The sequence below is a fragment of the Uranotaenia lowii genome, chromosome 1 (assembly GCF_029784155.1).
Source record: "Uranotaenia lowii strain MFRU-FL chromosome 1, ASM2978415v1, whole genome shotgun sequence".
Lineage (NCBI taxonomy): Eukaryota > Metazoa > Arthropoda > Insecta > Diptera > Culicidae > Uranotaenia > Uranotaenia lowii.
Window position 1 is genome coordinate 104353068 of NC_073691.1, and position 20729 is coordinate 104373796.

Consider the following 20729-nt stretch of genomic DNA (forward strand, 5'->3'; position numbering starts at 1 on the left):
ACAAAACGATCTATATTCTACAACGGCTTGAAGATGTATAAAAACCTGCCGCAAGACATCAAAGATAATTCGAATATGAACAGCTTGTAACTTGCCTGACAGCTACACTCAGTGGGATGTGGGAGGAGAAATTATGGGACTCAGGGTCGTTATGTTAAGTTCACCACTGTTCACTTTCCTCTGCGGTATCTCACAACAGGAACTTCCAGATTCAGCGAACGTGCATATCCAGGGTGCCGAAACGGGTGGGTACCTCTCATGCTACCAACCAGAGTTAGACGACATCAATTAAAGAGGAACTATAAAACCTGTCAAACTGTTAGGACCACCCCAGGGCGAGGACTGAAGACAATTTCTGATCTTAGATTCGTGGGAAAACCCGAAAGAATAAATCACTTACGGAGGTCTACGGTTCACAAATATGGATGTTTTTATTCCTAATGGATAGCCCTAACTTTATGACGTGCTACAACATGGGGTACTTGCGGTATTATGTGTTGCTACGATGCTTCGGTCGATCTAGCTTTCCGCCACGACCAATGGCGGATTCCGATGGTTGTGAATAGCCGCATCCGTTGACACGACTGTGAATCGCTGTTTTCGGAACGATTCCACTCGTGCTCGGTACTACTTTGCATGCGTTAGGGACAGCGAGATGTTTGTGTCGATGCTGACCCATGGATGTAAGGTTAGGTGCCGACTCGAGGTGTTGTATCGATGGAGTCGAGGCACGCAGGGACCTTTCTGTCCGGATCTGGTGATTGCCTGGGGATGAAGGAATTGTGGCTCGACAGAACCAGTACAAACCAGAAAGAAAAAGGCCCTCTTGGACCTTTCCGAGGGTGTTAGCATATTGTAGACGTCATTTGTTTTTAACTTGTTTGTACCCACATGTGGTTTTATGTTTTTAACTAAACCTTGTATATATAAAACATTATTTTACCTTTTTCTTTGTTTTTAGATTGCTCGTTTGTTTCCGTGTGTTTTAACAATGTTTATGATTGTTACGCTTGCTTTTAATACGATAGAATAAACATAGATATTATTTTAATATGTTGTCTTTACAAAGCACATGTTTGTTCTTTTACTATTTGTTTTAACTATTACCGTACTTTTTAGGCTTTTACACAATTTTAACTTTATGTTCACCGTGTGTACTTTTCGCACTGTTTGTTTCTCTGTGAAAGTAGACTTTAGGTAAATAATTTAAACTTTATGTAATTTTACAAATTTTTACTCGACAAACTAACACGTCGCGCACTTCTTTTCCCTCAGGCGGTCACGAACAGAAAGGACAGGACAGGAAACGGATCGCTAACAAAGCGCTAAGTACACTATCTTGTCCAACCAACACACTAACAAACAACTATTATCTACAAAACATTTTAAGAGTGTGTTGCTTTTCTGGGTGGCCACACTTCCCCGCTTTGCTCTTTAAAATACACGGCGCCTCTGGAGAATCTCTGAGAGTGCCGTGAATGAGTGGTGAACTCCTGGACAGGGATGTCAGTTGTGCTGATAGAGGGCGACTGTTGTAGGGTTTTCTGAATTGTACAGGGATGTTTGAATTTTGTGACGGAGTCACATAGACATTAAGTAACAGATGGTTACAAGCTTCGAAAGAATGGTAATACTATTTATATGTGAAGAGAACCTTTTAACATAAGCAAAAATCCTAAATGGGATCTTTATAATGTGATGGCAATCTGATGCGTTATCAGACATAGGCCGATGACATAGGCCGATGACATAGTGAGTGCGATGCGATGCGAATTGGCGGAAAATTTACGGACGCAGCCTACGCGAACTCGAGCGGCGGAACAAATTGACATCTGCTTCGCCGCGTTGAGTATGTCAGGTTTAAGCGATTCACATACATTTTCATCAAATGTGGTTCACCGCATTGAACCGCATTCACCGCATCGCATCGCATCGTATTCAATATGTCATCGGCCATAGTGAGTGCGATGCGATGCGAATTGGCGGAAAATTTACGGACGCAGCCTACGCGAACTCGAGCGGCGGAACAAATTGACATCTGCTTCGCCGCGTTGAGTATGTCAGGTTTAAGCGATTCACATACATTTTCATCAAATGTGGTTCACCGCATTGAACCGCATTCACCGCATCGCATCGCATCGTATTCACTATGTCATCGGCCATAGAATCTGTACAGTGATGGACATACGCGGGAGTTGATAAGACGACCAAGTAGTACAGAAAATGACAAAGAAATGTATGAACAAGTATCCAAAGGATAAATTGTCTCTCCCACTTCAAAAGATGCGTATGGGGTGGAGGGAGGACCCAAATGGGCCTCATGGGACCATCACAAAAAAAAAGGTGGCGATAGAAATCCCGTGCTAAGTGTTAGTAAACGTTTTTTTTTTAAACTTTAAAACCATGACAATTCTTGACGTCAGTTGCATTTCCAAACAAACAACCAACAGCGAAAACTATAGAGAAAAAAATTAACGCCAACTGTAGCGAATAGGAATGTAGGAAATAAGAAACCCCGAAGCTTGCTCATATGAGTTGTTAGTATTTTGATAGTATGTTTTCACGGACATGTTTATTCGGCGATAAAGAATATTCTAGACTACCCGAATAGAAAAGTATGGTGAAAAAACCATGAATTCCATATTCACAAACCATAAATTATACGGTTTACACAATGATTATTATCGTCTTCGATACCGTGAACGCACATTGGAATTCATAGTTTTCGACCATACATTTCATCGTTTTGGCGAAAATAACCATGAAAAAGGGGTATTGTTATGCAGCGTGACCATGAAAAAAATGGCGATTTTCCATACATTGAAAAGCCCAAAAATATAAAGTTCATGGTTGAAACAGCTTCCAATTTTTCATAGTGAAACCATGAAATTCCGTTTTTTTACAATGTTTTAACGAAGATGAAAATCAAGGTTTTTCTATAGTACTTACATATTGTTTTAACCGTGAAATTTCATGGTTTACTATGAATAAATTAAATTTTCATTAATTGGAATGATTGTCTAAGGTTTCAAGGAATTTTATTCATGATTAGTTGCGCTTTTTAATAAACTTGATTAACGTTTATTGAAAAGCTCGCCAATCAGGAATATTATTCCTCAAAACAAGAAATAACTATAGCAAACTGGTTAATTAAAAAAGAGTTTTAAATAATTTATTTAATTTTATGATTCTATGACAGCCTTTTATAACAAGGTTGTTGCTGAAACTCAGCCCATCGAATACTTTGATGGCATTTTTGACTACGGACTTTTTCGGCGTCACCTCCAACGATGAACCCAAACAATCCATAGTCATGTGCTGGAAGATTCAGGCCTTTGGTACGAGCAACCACCAATTATTTCATCGATGAGCGCCTCAAATTCGTATCTTTTCTTTGCACTTGGTCGAGCAAGAATTTGCTTAATACTCGATGGAGGTGATACCCTTCGGCAATCCTGTTTCCCATTTCAGATGTGGGAGCTGCAAATGAAAAAGAAATTATAAAGTCATTTAAGATCCCGAAATGAGATTTCGATTTATGATTTCAGTGTAACATTTGAGATTCCAGAATTCAGGTTCCAATTCGAATTTCAATAATAAATTTCATTGAAATCTTAAAATTCAATCATAATTTGTAATTTGTAAGTTGATAATCAATAAATTACAAATTACAAATAATGATTGAATTTTAAGATTTCAGTGATTCAGATTTCAAAATTCAGATTCAGGATCCGATCTCAGAACTCAGGTTTTAAATTTGATTATCTCAGATTTCAACATTCTGATTAAAATGATCGTTGCTTAAAACTCAGTACATGCAAAATCTTAATAGCTATTTAGTCTTACCTTACTTACCAACTTTTACATCGCCACCATCGTCCGCCTCCGTTTTCGGTGACCACGCTTTTACCGCAAGCACCCTGCAGAACATGCATTACCGCTTCGGTGGCCTGCAACTCATTCAGAACCCGGAGGATGTTTCTGAAAGATGTGTAGTGGCATCGGCTTCCAGGCACTTCAGTCTGATGTCCTGCTCGGCTTCGGTGACGGTGTAGGTGATGGACAGTCAGCGAAGCACCAACTCGTAGCAAGTTACTCATGATGTCGAAGTTGGCGGTCATCTGGCTATGCGTGTGGCATATCAACCAGCCTATATTTAAAAAGAAAAAAACCTTAGTAACCTAAGAATAATTATTAAATAAAAACTGAAACCATTGCATTGCTGGTTACTTGGTTGGTAGTAAATAATAAAATTAATAAGCCTGATGTCATTTTATGGCTTTTCTTAGGTAGTTTTGTAACAAATATAAACAATTAGGTACCTCAACATCCTTGCCATCCATCGTTTCACCGGAGATGTGGAAAAGTAATTTCGTTCGACGAATACCACCACCATCGAGGCATGCTCCTACAGCTTCTGGTGCTGCTGTGGATGGAAGGGATTTTCAGGTGATTTCTGCGAAGATGGCCACCACCTTATCCGGATACTTAGCATCAAACAGATCCGTCACAGGAGGTTCAGCATCGGTACAAAACGCCGCACAAGATCGGCGGGCATTGGGTCCACCTCGACTAGGGAATCCTGCAACTATTCGATGTTCCGAATTCGACCGATTAAGCAAATTTTAATTAAAATTCTTTACTAAGCAAAAATTCGCAAAAATGGCGCGCGTTTCAAACCTCTACACGATAAATTTAAAGTATGTAAAAATAGCTCAAGTTTACCAATAATCGATGGGTTTGGATTTCAATTTTACCATGAAGTACACAGTAACAACAAAAATCACAAGAAAATTATTGAAATATCGTGCTTCTGACATTTTCGTCAACTATGAAATATTTTAAATTAACAATATAATTCATGGTGACTTTAAAAAAGATGGTGGTTTCAAAATTAAAACCAGTTTATAAATATTTAGTTATTACGATGAACTTCATTGTCAAATTGAAAATCATTGTTCGGTTATATTATTACCATGGTCTTTGCTATTCGGGTAGTTTATAAACCTTCAAGTCAGGTAATGCACGCTCGTATTTTTTCAACCATTAATGACTTTACTTGAACCATTTTTTGCGATTTCCGATAAAACTGCCATTATTGCTATTTTTTAATCATGACGTACGGTTCAATTTTAAGCATTTTAAAAGTTCTAATGAACAAGTTAAAAAATGGTTAAATTTCAACCGCAAAATATATGAAAATCGCCATCTTTGCAAGCAAACTTATTTATGTTTGACAGCTGTGTGGTGAATCCAACTTTTTCGCTCTGAAGTCAGTGCATGGTTTTAGCGTTTTAGTATTTATGATAAATATTATCTAATAATAAAAGGCGTAAGTATGTTTTGGATTTCCAAAAAATTGTTTAAAAATTAAAATTCTCTAAACCATTATTTTTTTCTTGCAGAGAATAGAAACTTGGAACATCGGAGGACCACAAGTGCTGTAGCATTAATAATATGTTCCAATTAATTAGTCCTTAATATTTTAATATGTTCCAATTAATTAGTCCTTAATATTTTTATTTGATTCCGCATAATTTTTTGTTTCACATATTATATTTTGATACTGAGTTATTTTTTTTAAACTGTTTATCTTTTTACGTGTCTTTGTCCTGTGCTGTCCTTAGTATTTTGCAGCTTAAACTATTTTAATTTCGCCACTTATTTATCTTATTTATCTATTTATTCATTTTATCGCATACTTTTTTTCCTTGTAAATAATATAACATTGATAAAAGTCATATCAGTTTTAATTTAAGTTTTGATTGTGAGGTATCCAAACAAGTTTTGTTTCTTTTTTAATCTTTTGTAGCTGTATTTTATTTTGGTCTGACGAACATGGACGGGGATGATGAAGTAATTTGTACTGAATGCAAAAATGTGGAAAACAATCTTGATAAAATCATTACATGTTCGTATTGTTTTAAAAGTGTCCATTTGCGTTGTAAAAATTTGATTGGCAGTGCCGCTCGAAAAATGAAGGCACAACAATACTTTTGCGATTCGAATTGCGCGTGCATTTATGCCAAAATAATATCGTTGCGTAAAGATCATGAAACAATTATAGAAAGCATAAACATGAAAATAGAGCAGACTGTTCACAATGTTGTTTCCAATGAGATGAATTCTATTAAAACGGATATGAGATCAGTTACGTCTGCAATAGAGGCGTCACAGGAGTTTTTATCTTCGAAATTTGACGAAATTCAGACAGGCTTCGAAGATTTAAAATCCCGTAATGATGCTCTAGAAACAGAAGTATCTGGTCTCAAATCTAAACATTCTAAACTTACGGATCAAGTTCAAAAGTTAGAAATTAACCTGGACCGTTTTAACAAAGAAGCTATTTCGAAAAACATGATGATTTTTGGGGTGCCTTTTAAAAGTGGTGAGAACACCCTAGATTTGGTCCGTAAAATTTGTGGGTCTTTCGGCTATGAATTAAAAATTGAGCACATTGAAAACGCTGTCAGATTGTTTTCTTCTAATAAATCAAACGATTATTTCCCACCAATCAAAGTATTTCTAAAAGATACACTTATTAAGGAAGAAATTTTTAGCAAGAAACGAAGTTTTGGAAAACTTGCTTCTACCTTAGTGGATCCATCATTTTTAGTAAACGGAAAACCTTTAAACGTCACAGTTAGAGATGAGCTTACGCCTTTATCTATGGAAATCTTAAATGAACTACGCGAGTACCAAGATTTACTGGGAGTTAAATATATTTGGCCTGGTAGGGGTGGTGCCATTCTTATTAAACAAACAGACATTTCTAAACCTGAGATTATAAAAACAAAACTAGATTTGAGTCGTTTCATGAGCAAACACGTTATTCAACAGGGAAAGAGCAGTTCCACACTTTCAAAAGAAACTCCGTCACCAAAACGTAAAAGGAACAATGCTGATTCAGGATCAAGTAAATAAAATTCAAAAATAAAATTGTACACACTAAGATTGCATTTATTCCCCTCGGGATAATGACTTCTCGAATCACAGGGAAATTGCTCACTTCATACGAAATTCGAACGAAATCTCACCCGAATCTCATGACACTCCATTCCTTCTGAAATCAAGGGTGACATTTCTACGAGTGTACAGGAACTCGAACTAACCCCGTGAATTCAGGACAGGTGTTCTCCTGAATCACGGTAGACGCGGTAGAAACATTCTTTGTCAAATTTTCTTTCTCTTTCTATCCTGTAAAAAAAGCAACAAGATATTTTTTTCTCTTTTCCAGCTTTTTCGCGCTTTTTTCATTATCTGTAAAGCCTAGTCCACACTCGGCAACTTGAAATGCGATTTCGGTTGCTGAGACTTGTTTATGTTTACATCTTGGTTGCTGAATGTCTCCCATACTAGTCGGGAGACTTGAGACGAGTATCTCATCAAATGTAAACAAAAACAAGTCTCAGCAACCGAAATCGCAGTCCAAGTTGCCTAGTGTGGACTAGGCTTAATTATTTCGGTTACTGTTTGTTGTTGATATTTTTTCTTCGGTGATCGTGCAGAATCGTGTCGTCACAAAAGCTCCAAAATTTAAATTGGCCGGAAAGAACAACGCGAGCATTTCCGGGCACAAAAAACAACCAGAGGAGGGATCGGAAGCGGTAATTCAAGCAGCGAGGTGACTAATATTTTCATCGGTATCGTAATGTGTCGATGAAATCAATTTTCTTTTTCTTTTTCCCGACAGCATAATCGAAACAAAATCTTGACCCTGCAGATCGGATTCACCCACCTTGCCGACTTGCTTCGTTGAAGAGATTATTCCCGCCAATTAAGCCGATGAAATTGCCGATCGGAAGCATCTCGTAAGTATTTAGTGAAATATGGACAAATTTTGTTTTTAATTTTTATTTTTTATTTAGGCTAAATTTCCGGCGTTCGTCAGCGATTTCGACTAGGCTAAATTTCCGGCGTTCGTCAGCGATTTCGACTGCGAGGCGTTGCAAAGGGGTGATTTTTTCTGACATGGAAACAGAAAGAACGGAAAAACGCAACAGTATGCAAGGAAGCTTCAACAACTCCCGGCTAAACAGCAGGAACAAATATGCCAGCCCAGATATTCACCAATTAAGGAGGCTGCTACCATCAAACAAATGGCTCCACTAAAATTCAAGTGATTTCAAGTGATATGTGTGTTCTGTATGAAATGACAACAAATATTTTAAAATAAATAACTCATGTTTGGAAATGATATCTTTTTCTCCAAAACAGAACAACGATGAACTTTTTTTGAATAATTAAAAAGGGGATACTGCTAAACGATTTCGGAACTTCCTACAATTCTCGGGAAGAATCCGTCTCGACAACTCGGAAGTTTTTCATAACAAACCTGTACATCACAGGAGAAACCCGTTTGGAACCTACAGGTGAATTTGACAGTTGTTTTCCTGAGCTGTTTTTCTGTCCTGAAATCGTCCTGTAATTTCAGCTGTTGAAAATACAGGACTAAATCGTCCCGACCACAGGAGAAAAGATTAAGTGTGTAAGTGTTTAACCTTAGTATAAAGATAATTTAATGGATAGTTTAATTAATAAATACTATGAAAATATAGATGAATTTAATTTAAGTACTTGTGCTAATGATTTGGGTAATTTAAGAATTTTGCAGTGGAATATTTGCAGTATGAATAGTTTATGTAAATTTGATTCTGTGCTACAAACTATTCATCAATTAAATAATTGTATTGATGTTATTGTCATTTGTGAAACTTGGCTCGTCAAAGATAATTGTAATATTTATAACATTCCAGGATACACCTCAATATTTTCATGTCGTGATCAACCATATGGAGGCTTAGTGATGTATATTAAAACGAATTTGAAATTTAAAGAAATTGAAAACAAAGTTGTTGAGGGTTTTCACAGAATAAGTGTTGAAATATGTCTGAGTGGTCAAATTTTCAGTGTTCATGGTATTTATAGACCACCAGCGTTCTCGTTTAACCTGTTTTGTGATGAAATTGAATCCTTATTAGCATCTGTTCCTGTTAACCATTCGAGTCTTATTGTTGGTGACTTTAATATCCCCGTGAATTTAGTTAATTTAAACACTGTGATGAAATATAAGTCAATTTTAGAATCTTTCGGTTATGCTTGCACAAATACTTTTCCAACAAGACCAAAAACAAAAAATATCCTTGACCACGTTATTTCGAAGCAGATTGACATCTACCGACTTAAAAACGATACTATTTTTACAGATGTAAGTGACCATTTACAAATTGTTACATCCCTAAAATTGTTATGTGATAAGAGGGAAACAATTCTGAAGAAAGAAATTATTGATCATTCCAAACTTAACGATTTGTTTCGAAATTATTTAAATAATATTCAACTACCAGAAAATGTTAATGATGGCCTACAGCACATTACAACAACTTACAACCGTTTTCTCTCAATATGTCTACAAAAACACACAATAAAAAGGTAAAACTAAAAGGCAATTATTGTCCATGGATGTCTCTAGACCTTTGGACACTGATTAGAATCAAAAATAACCATTTGAAACGTTGTAAACGACATCCCGATAATGTCCAACTCAAAGAAATGTTGAATCATATAAACAAAAAGTTAAACTTTAAAAAACAAGAATGCAAAAAACAATATTACGAGCGATTGTTAAACAACACTCCACATTCCAAGCTTTGGAGAAACATAAATACACTCCTTGGTAAAAATAAAATCACCGCTCCAATAAATCTTTCTGATGAAGAAGGCGTAACAACAAACAATTCTGAGATTTGTGAAAAATTTAACAAACATTTTTCTACGATTGGGAAAAAACTAGCTAATGAAATCCCATCTGATCCCGGCAGTGATCCTTTGTCGCATATTAATAGTGTACAAAATACAATATTTTTACGTCCAGCTAGTGTCAACGAGGTTCGACTAGTAATTCTATCTCTTAAAAATAAAAAGAGTCGTGGACCTGATGGATTTCCTGTAGATGCGTTGAAAAATAACAACGAAATTTTCTCTGGTATACTCATGCAATATTTTAATCACATGTTAGAGACAGGAGTTTATCCGGATTGTCTTAAAGTTGCAAAAGTTATTCCCATTTTTAAGGCAGGTGATCCACATGACGTAAATAATTACCGTCCAATTTCAACCTTAAGTGTTTTTAGTAAAGTTTTTGAAAAACTTCTAATGAATAGAATTGAAAATTTTTTAAATCAGGAAAATATACTGTACAAATTGCAGTACGGTTTCAGACCTGGATCGAGTACGCTAATTGCTATCACAGAGTTAGTTGATTCTATTATTTCAAAAATTGATTCAAAGAATATCGTTGGTGCTTTGTTCTTGGATCTTAAAAAAGCCTTTGACACACTAAACCACGACATATTATTGTCCAAATTGAATGAATACGGAATAAGAGGTGCTGCTAACAACATCCTTCGCAGTTATTTATCGGAAAGGAAACAATTCGTAGCGATCGAAAATACTAGAAGCGATTTGAGAAACATTGATATTGGTGTACCCCAAGGAAGCAACATTGGTCCGTTACTTTTTCTTTTGTATGTAAACGATCTTTGTAATTTACCACTGAAAGGCACAGCTCGATTATTTGCTGATGATACAGCTATTTTTTATTCAGCTGCATCAACGAATGTTATAACTCAACAAATTGAAAATGATTTGAAGTTACTATCAAAATATTTTAAATGCAACTTGCTTTCTCTAAACTATACAAAAACCAAATATATGTTGTTTCGTTCTTCACATAAAAAAATACTGTCAAATAATGACCCAATTATGGATGGAATTGTTATTGAGAGAGTTCATTACTTCAAGTACCTAGGAATTTTCTTGGATGAAACACTTTCTTGGAGTTGTCACACAGAGAACCTAGTAAAAAAATATTTCTCCTCTTTGCGGTGTTTTGTGGAAATTAAGAAACTTAGTACCCCAACATGTTCTTTTAAAGTTTTACTATGCATTTATTCAGTCTCATCTAAACTATCTTATTTTGATATGGGGAAGAGCCTCCTTGTCACATCTTCAAAAACTTCAGACCCTACAGAATAGATGTTTGAAAAACATCTTCAGACTACCCCTGCTTTTTCCTACCCAACAGCTATACTCTCTGGGAACGCACAACATTCTTCCAATAACCGAACTCTGTAATTTGCAAACCGTTATATATGTTCATGATAATATACACTCGAGTAGCAATAACCAAAACCTTAATTTTACTACGGGATTAAGAACCCACAATACCCGTCAAAATAATTACTTGCAACGATGCCGATCCATGACATCTTTAGGGCAAAAAAGAATTTCTTTTATAGGACCTACAATATACAACGCTTTACCTACTGAAATAAAGACCATCAACAACCGTTCCATGTTTAAAGTCAAAGTAGTACAGTTATTAAAAGAAAAATTGAATCGTTAAAAAAGTCGATCAACAACCAGTTTTTTTAAATCAAATTTTGTTTGTTTTTGTAGCATCGTAGTTTTCTTTTGTCGTACTTTTAACTATTAATAAGTAAACTTAAGTAAATGTAGCATAATATTTGATTAGTTAACATTATTAAAAAAAAAGAAATGGATCTCTTTAAAGGAAATTTTCTTCCATTGAGATCCTTATCGTAATATTGTTTAATTATAGCATACATTTCCTCGCAGTAAATAATAAACTTTTGTGTTCTCAGCATGATTAAAATTTTGTTCGCGTTGAAATTTCTTTGTTTTGCTGCCAGACGTGCTGAGAACAGTAGCGTCCATTACCAGGGGGCTCAATTGAGCCTCTTGGTGTGGGGGAGTGTGGTGGGCCGCTACAAAAAAAAAAAAAAAAATTATAATTAAGTTTATGTAGCTATTTTATTTTGAGCGTGTAGTCCTACCATGTGAGTGAAAAACATACCAAAGAATGAGTGTATAGAAATAAGAGTGTAGCCGTCAAACGCGCACGTGGAGAAAACAACATAAACAAAGAGCAACGATCAACAACAATCATCAACAAGCAACCAGAACAAGAAAACGGTTAAGCGGTTAGATTCGCCATCGCGGTGAATAAAAAGTGCCTGCTATCATTGGAGTACCGGAACCGAAGCCAATCAAGGACGATATACCGGATTTGCTCAGTGAAAAGGTGAGACAGCGCGATCACTTTAATCGGATCAGATAAACCAATTGAGATTCCTCCAAATCCCAGACAACTGATTGTGAGCGACACGTAGCAGCATCGACCGAGCCAGCACCGACAAGATTCAACCTGTGCGGAAGCAACGGTAAAGCAGTAAGGATTCATTTTGTGTTTTATCTAAAAACTCGCCTCTCATCGTAGGTTGATGTTAGCGTTGTGCTGAGAGAAGTAGAGCGCGAAAGAACATTTGAAGCAGCGCAAACCAGGTAGTAGGGTGAGTGAAGCAAATTGAAAATCCCCTCCTACAAATGGTGATAAGACACTTTCGACCTTACAGAGTACGCACGGAACTGCTGCCCTGGGATTCACCCATCCGACGTTGGGAATTGGAGGTGCCGGAAGAAAGCGACCCCTAGCGAGTGAGTAGCCAAATTACTGTGCTGAAAAGTAGTTTATATGAATCCAAAAGTAACAATCGGCAGGTCGTTTTTGGGAGCTGAGAAATACGCTTTTCGGGACTCGATTTTCGCCATCTTGGTTTTGCGAGTCCCGTTTTTGCGTAAGTAAGCTGCGGACGTAGAGAGAGCCCGCCGGATCGAGCCGGAAGTCGTCGGAAGTGCTCCGGGCAGCTGCGGTACGCCCGTCGAAGCAGTGAAGCCTGGCAGGGTTGCCAGTTCACCGGATACGACTGCAATACGAAAATTAAAGCTGTGATACACCTGTGCCGTCCAAGCAGCTGTGATATGATTGTTGTGCGTTTGATGTTAGAGTAGGAAAACGGGCCCGTGAGTAGTTATTATGTAAGCTAGCTTAAGTTTTTAAAATGTCGTGTGTAAGTAAATAATTATAATTGCTACAGATTTGGGTTTTGCGTGTTTGTGTTTTGGGTAAAAGTTAGCCGAGCAGCACACACTGAAAGTCAGTGGTGCTCAACTTGTTTCATTGGCGCCCAACACAAAAACCCATTAGTTTATACTACCGTATACGTTATTTATATAATATTTGTTGTTTTGGTGATTTATGCTTAGTTTTGTGATTTTGTGGATTTGGTTTTTTAATTTTTTTTCCAACTGCCACATTTTAATTTAATTTTATTATAGATAAGCATAATTATTTTAAGTTCAGCATGGATTTCACTCATTTATCAGATGAGGAAATCTCCTATGAGCTTGCCTTGCATCATGTGGTCAATGTTGGGCTCACGACGCATAGAGCAAAAGTGCTCAAATTAAAATCTGTAGTGCAAGAGGATAATTCAAGAAATGTAAGACACTTAGATTCCAATCATGTCATGACTCCAACAAATAATCTGGAAAGTTGCCAGCGTAATATTGACAGTATTCAACGACAAATTGATTCGGCAAAATCGACAGCTAACACGGAGATACTAAAAGCCCTATACTCGCGTCTGTTGCATTACAAATCTCGTTTGTCAATCATTGTTCCGCCAGATTTCTTAGCGGAAGCTTTATCAGCACTTAGCATGCTAGTGAATGATTTATTGAAGGATCTCAATCATGTGATTAATCCAGTGTTGCCGGTGCAAACAAGTGCAGTGAACACAGAGTTGGAGGAAACTCGCTTGAATGAAGCTGAAGGTGGCTTTTCTGCAGCGTTGTCAACAGGATCGGGTCAGACGCCTACTCCACCAGGGTTTCACTTCAGTGAGGCGATCCAGCAACATCCAGGAGAATCCCAACAGCAAATACAGCCGCAAGTTTCCGATGAATTATTCCAGGCGAAGCAATTGCAGACGCTATTGGATCAGCAGCGAGAGCAGATTCATATGGAGCTAAAAAAGCACGAGAATTTGAAGCTGCAGCAACAAGAAATCAATCGATTCGGATTGGCTCAAGCCACCCAACCACCTATATCGACAGTTCAACAACAGCAACAACAAGATTTGCTGGAGCAACAGCAGCAACTGATAAGGCAGCTACGAATCAGGAATCAACAGTTGGAGCACCCGATCAGGAGAGAAAAACAAAATTATATCAAAATGAGATATTTTGATACTTATATTTTTTCTATCTAAATGAGTTATAATTCAGTACTCGTAGGATGTTAAAATATCTCAAATTATATCAAAAAATCTATACGATCATAGCTAAATTATATCAGTTTTTGATATGCTCCTATCAAGATTATATCTCGTTCAGATAGCATAGTTTGATATTGGACAGAAAAAATTATATCAAAATTATAACTTATCAAGATATGAGTGCTTCGAGAAAATTTTCTAGTGGAAGGTCAATAAACCACATTATTTGATAAAACCATGCCCCATTTTTGGTTTCCCAAAAATTTGATTCAAATTTATGAATCTGTTGAGCGAAACTCGTTAATGTAAGGTTTGAGCCGTTGACTTCGATGTCCGTGTTTCAGAAAAAGTTGTACGTATATCAAAATAAGATATAATCATTTTATTTTAGGACAATCCGAAAAAAAAAACATTATCATTGAATATGGGCTCAACCCCGTTTTAGTTTGTCAATCAGAATAAGATATATTTCAGAATGGAGAAACTTAAAATCGAAAATTTGGAGTACTTAATTATAACTGAATCAGATGTAAATATCTTGGTGAGATACGTTTAAGTTATTATTTTGATATGCTCTCCTGATCGGGCAAGCGAACCAACAACTTCAAAGACAAACAATGCAACAACAACAACAGGCACCATATCGTGAGGAACCCGTTCGTCGCATTCCAAAGGGAATCCACAACTGGCCGTTCAAATTTCGTGGACAGCAGGATACAACATCTTTGAACGTTTTTCTTGATAGAGTTGAGGCCTTTGCTTCCTCTGAAAACTTAGACCAAGAAACTCTCCTCGCGAATATAAAGCATCTGCTTGAAAAAACCGCTCAGGATTGGTACACCCGTGCATTCGTCGAAGGGCGACTGACGTCGTGGGAAGAATTCAAACGGGAGATACGCAAGGAGTTTCTGCCAGGCAGTTACTCGCAAATTCTTCGTCTGGAAGCGTCCTATCGTTTCCAAGGGCAAAACGAATCATTTGCGGATTTTCATCGTGATATCTCCATGCTATTTCGCTTTATCACTCCGCCGATCTCGGAAGAAGACAAAATCTTTATAATGAAGAAGAACATGTGTGTGGATTATGCCATCATTGTAGCAGCAGCAAATCCAACATCCGTAGCTGAACTTGTTAAAATATGCTCCAGTTATGACGACACACGTAGACTTCTGAACTGCCAACGGAAAATCCCATTCCCGCACAACAGCTTGTTGGAACCGAGTTTCGCCACTCCGTCACTACAACAGCGAACAGGTATAGCGTCGACCAATCAGCGATACAGCCGGGTCAACGTAGTAGAAGAAGATGACAGCAGAAGTGTAACCGAGGCGGTACAGCAACCAGAAAGCGAAGACCTGCTAGCAAAAATTGAGGAACTCGAACAGCAAGTATGTGCATTTAAGATGCAGTTGAATAAGCAACGTCGAGAAGCACCATCGATGGGGCCAAGAGCACCGCAACAGGCAAGACCTTTTCAACGACAGCAAGAGCACCAATTCAATCCTCAGCGTAGACAAGAAACTGGTTATCAACATTTCGCAGTGCAGCCCCCAGAGAGCGCAACTTACCGAACACAATCCAATGAGCAGATCGCATACCCACAGAGACAATTTCCGGGAAGATTCTCACAGTTACCAACACAACAAGAAGATCGACAAAACGCCGCTGAATCTCTACCACAACAACAACCTACAGTGTCAGGACCTTTGTTGAAGGTTTGCTGGAACTGCGACGAGGAGGGTCATCGTTTCATGGACTGTTCGAGACCACAGGCTATTCTGTTTTGCTATCGATGTGGCAGAAAAGGCTATTCACTACGCAGCTGTTTCACTTGTCGTACAGATTCGGGAAACCCGCTAGCGGAGAATCGGCAATAGAGGGAAACAGTTCTCCGTTCTTCAATAATCCCTCCAACGTATTTGACTTTCATTATCTGCATTCAATCGTCATCAAAACCGGAACAGATAATCGACCACATGCGCAAATTAAGATACGGAACAGGGAGTTAACCGCACTCTTAGATAGTGGAGCTACTTGCTCTTTATTGGGAGGCAAGATGACAGGAATTGTGCAAGAACTCAACTTGGTGAAAGAACCTATAAAAGGAGGTATAAGAACAGCAGATGGTACAAAACATGCAGTCGAAGGTTTCGTCAGATTGCCAATAGAGTACAACAACCGAAAGGACACTCTACCACTTTTGGTTATCCCCAGCATTCCTGATTGCATAATTTTAGGCATGTACTTTTGGGAAAAGTTTGGAGTGAAGGCCATTTGCTGCATGGCCGATCAGATAAACGACGAACAGGAAAAGGAACCAATGAAACTTCTATCAGCAGAACAAAAACTCCAATTGGACGTAGTCGTCGACAGTTTTCCAGTAGCAACACAAAACAGCCTAGGAAGGACGAGCTTGTACGAACACCGCATTGATGTGGGAAAGGCAGTTCCAAAAAAGCAACGGTACTACACAATGTCGCCATATGTTCTCAACGAAATAAACAAGGAGATAGACAGGATGTTAGAGCTGGACGTGATCGAGGAGGCACGATTCTCACCATGGAACAACCCCTTGGTGGCCGTAAAAAAGAAAACTGGAAACTACAGAGTATGCTTGGACGCCCGTTATCTGAATTCCATAATGGTGAACGAGGGATATCCAATACCGCAAATCTCGGCAATCATAAACAACCTCGGAGACTGTAGCTACATATCCTCGCTAGATTTAAAGGATGCCTTTTGGCAGCTGCCTCTGGAGGAAAACTCGCGTGCACTCACGGCTTTCACGGTGCCACAGCGAGGGCATTTCCAATTTAAAGTCGTTCCGTTCGGTTTGTGCACAGCAAGTCAGGCGTTATCGAGGATAATGACCTATTTATTTGCAGATCTGGAGCCTAGAGTATTCTGCTATCTGGATGACATAATTATTTGCTCAAGAACATTCGAAGAACATAGACTGATGCTCAAAGAAGTGGCAAGCCGCTTGAAAAAAGCTAATCTAACAATTTCGGCAGAAAAATCAAAATTTTGCAGAGCAGAGCTGAAATACCTGGGTTTCGTTTTGAACGAAGCAGGATGGAACGTAGACGAGGAGAAGATCAGCTGTATTTTGAAGTTTCCAACACCAACAACACGGAAGGAGGTACAACGCTTTCTGGGATTGTGCAACTGGTATCGCCGTTTCATTGCAGATTTTTCCAAAATTGTTACACCTCTAACGGAGCTTACAAAAACAAAGATCAGGTTCAAATGGAACGCTGGAGCAGAACAAGCATTCTCAACACTAAAACAGGCTCTCACATCAGCTCCGGTATTAGCGATGCCAGACTATAACAAACCGTTTGCTATAGCGTGTGATGCCAGTGATATTGCCATTGAAGCAGTTCTAACGCAGGAAGTAGATGGACAAGAACATCCGATATGCTATTTCTCACAAAAGCTATCGTCTTCGGAGCGGAAATATTCAGTCACCGAACGAGAATGTTTAGCGGTAATAAGGGCTATTGAAAAATTCAGGGGATTCATTGAGGGGACAAAATTTACAGTATTCTGTGATCATGCTGCCCTGAGTTACCTCAGGTCGCTGAAAAACCCTACAGCTCTCATGAGCCGTTGGTTGCTGCGTTTGAATGCATTTGACTTCGACATCAAATACCGCAAAGGAACAATCAATGTGGTCCCTGATGCGCTGTCCAGAATTGTTCCAGAGGACGTTTTTGTTGTAACTTCAGAAGCAGATTCCTGGTACACGCATTTGAAGGAGCTGGTGGAGCAAAATGCAAGCAACTTTCCTGACTTCAGGCTGATCAACGGTGTTCTATACAAGAACTGCAAGTGCAAGGATGAAATAGGCAACGTCACGCACAAGTGGAAGAAAGTCATACCGAAGAACGAACGACTAGAAACGATCAGACGATTTCATGACTCATCATCATCGGCGCACTTGGGTTTCATGAAGACCTTCCACAAGTTGCAGACTTTCTTTTACTGGCCGAAGATGGCGGATGACGTAGCAGCATACATTAGAACATGCGACACATGCAAGGCATGTAAAGCATCGAACACGGCTATGATGCCAACAATGGGAGCTGCAAAGCCGGCGCGGATACCGTGGGAATTAATCTCAGTTGATTTTGTTGGGCCCTTGACCAGATCCAAGGCATGAAACACGGTAATGTTGGTCGTAGTGGACTGGGTAACCAAGTACATCGTAGTGCATCCAATGCGATCAGCAGATTCAATAAAAATGGTGGACTTTTTAGAGAAGCAGGTCTTTTTGAAATTTTCGAAGCCGCGTATTATCCTATCGGATAACGGTAAGCAATTCTTGTCATCAGCGTTTAAAGCCCTTTTAGTAAAACATCAGATCACACACATGACCACAGCTTACTACTGTCCGATGGTAAACAACGCCGAGCGAGTCAACAGAGTGCTGATAACATGCATCAGGGCTTTAATCGAAGAGGATCATCGTGAGTGGGACGTCAATCTTTCAGCCATTACTGCCGCCATAAACAGTTCCAAACATGAGGTTACCGGGATTAGTCCGCACTGCGCTAACTTCGGCAGAGACTTACTGCTGCACACGGATCTTTACACGCAGCAAGACATAAACACACCGAAGGATCCCAAAGTGGCACAAGATGTGCGATTATCTACAATTCGTCGCATACAGGAGTTCATTCAACAACGCATAAAAAACAACCACGCAAAATCGAAGAAGCGATACGACGTCAATAAAAAACCGGCTCCTTTCAATGTAGGAGATCTAGTGTGGCGTCGGAACTTCACTCTCTCATCGAAGGCAGATCACATCAACCGGAAACTGGATCCCAAGTTCGTACCGGCAATCGTGAGGAAAATACTGGGCACCAACCTATTCGAATTGGAAGATGTCCAGTCAGGAAAGCGGGGTCGGTATCATGCCAAGGACATGAAAGCCGACTAGAGAGATTCAAGCTATGTAAGCAGTTGCTGACAACACACACATAAAACACGACATTGAGACGGCTGATGGACCTACATACACACATTGAAACCTCGCCTCCAATCCTATCGGACCACGACAACACGTTCCTGACGCCGAATTAGCGTTGAATTGCGCTTGGGATATTGGAATGCTGGAAATCCTGGAAAGTACAGCAGCTCCAAATACCACGTCGCTGCAGTCAAAGGGATTGTCAGGACAACATCATGAACCCCGCGGATTACAGTTTTGCGCAGAAGTTGTGCGGAGTAGACTTCATGACGGCCGCTACTACCATATCGACTCTCTGCCGCAAACTACCAATACCGCCATGTTCCAGCTATGACGCAGATCAACCACCATTTGTGAACCACTACGCTCAATGCGCTAAAAACACCGTTAGCCGATCGGGAAAAATCGTGCCACCATCGAGGGATTAGCAGGATCATCGCTCGCTATCTCCTCGAATCATCACAGCTATGACGACAGGCTAGGCCTGTGAACGACTGCGTTATCGCCGAAAACACCGTTGCCGATCGGGACAAATCGAGCCATCGTCAAGCGCAGCGAGCAACAACACCTTTCACTACCTCCTCGCTTGACGACTATACAGCTACGTCCATCACCAAGGGTGATCAACAAAGAGATCTTCATCGACTCAGCAAACACGCACAGCGTCAATCACCACACTACACCGAACGTGACAGTATGCCCGACTAGAGCATTGGTTAACGCCTTCGCAAGCGGATAGAGATCATCCGCAGCGACAGTGCGGAACTCACGCTGCAAACCTGCTCCTCGAGCGACAGCAGTAATTTCTTCGAAATGGACAACGCATACTGAAGCAGTACGGAGTGTGCAGGTATCGTATGGACAGGCTCCTCAGTAAATGGAGGTCACAAACAGGACCATGCAGACCGAGAATACCCGGAAATGACTCCTCAGCGCCAAAGCGCTTTCCGTTCACGAACCGAGAAAAATCGTACTCTGTGGGCTGGACGCAGTTCGCAGAGAGTCTCGTAAGGAGACAGTATTGGAACGCCAGGCCAAGTTCTCCAATACGACACCGAAAGACGTCACCATTATACCCGCAAAGCCTCCCGCGGGCTAGCCGTTAGTCAGGGCGAGAGAAACTGACCGTGTTCATGCTAAACGCAAACACGCCGTTACTGGAACGTGACAAACCAGCAAGAAGCTCTCTTGAGCGCGATCCGTTAGTCAGGGCGAGAGAAACTGACCGTGTACATGCCTCGCGCTGTCACGCCGTTACTGGAACGTGACAAACCAGCAAATCCAGCTATGCAAGTAGAAACACGACTACCAACAATGGATGACCACTCCACGAAAATCCGGACAGACAGACCGTTTGCCGATCGGGACAAATCGAGCCGCGGAGAGCAACATCTGGACAACAGCACCTATAAACCAGCTATGAGCTACACCAGCTACAAATAGAGTATACTCCACCAAAATACAGTCTTGGAACAAAACGACAAACCGTACTAATCTGGAATGGTGTCACTACATACGAGGTGAATCCAGAGTTTGAACCACATGCTGAACTTGTCCTAATTTCAGGGGAAGTGGCATAAACGGGGTCGTCAAGAAAACCCTCCATTCAA

General features: G+C 39.6%; 1 protein-coding gene and 3 long non-coding RNA genes across 4 annotated transcripts; 2 read left to right on the forward strand and 2 right to left on the reverse strand.

Annotated features, from left to right (window-relative positions):
* Positions 1–118: 118 nt before the first annotated feature.
* LOC129752441 (uncharacterized) lies at positions 119–1401 on the reverse strand. The gene is made up of 4 exons (XR_008738876.1): positions 1238–1401; positions 1113–1178; positions 944–1013; positions 119–832 (listed from the first exon to the last, which is right to left on the reverse strand). It is a non-coding gene; the product is annotated as an uncharacterized LOC129752441 (long non-coding RNA).
* A 1795-nt stretch (positions 1402–3196) lies between these two features.
* LOC129752391 (uncharacterized) lies at positions 3197–4747 on the reverse strand. The gene is made up of 3 exons (XR_008738865.1): positions 4323–4747; positions 3856–4150; positions 3197–3480 (listed from the first exon to the last, which is right to left on the reverse strand). It is a non-coding gene; the product is annotated as an uncharacterized LOC129752391 (long non-coding RNA).
* Positions 4748–7494: 2747 nt separating this feature from the next.
* Positions 7495–8134, forward strand: LOC129752469 (uncharacterized). Its single transcript, XR_008738881.1, has 3 exons — positions 7495–7624; positions 7694–7811; positions 7869–8134. It is a non-coding gene; the product is annotated as an uncharacterized LOC129752469 (long non-coding RNA).
* Positions 8135–18387: 10253 nt separating this feature from the next.
* On the forward strand, positions 18388–19089 carry LOC129737723 (uncharacterized). Its single transcript, XM_055728882.1, has one exon. It carries the CDS (start codon positions 18388–18390, stop codon positions 19087–19089), a length of 702 nt encoding a protein of 233 aa, XP_055584857.1.
* The last annotated feature ends 1640 nt before the right edge of the window (positions 19090–20729 follow it).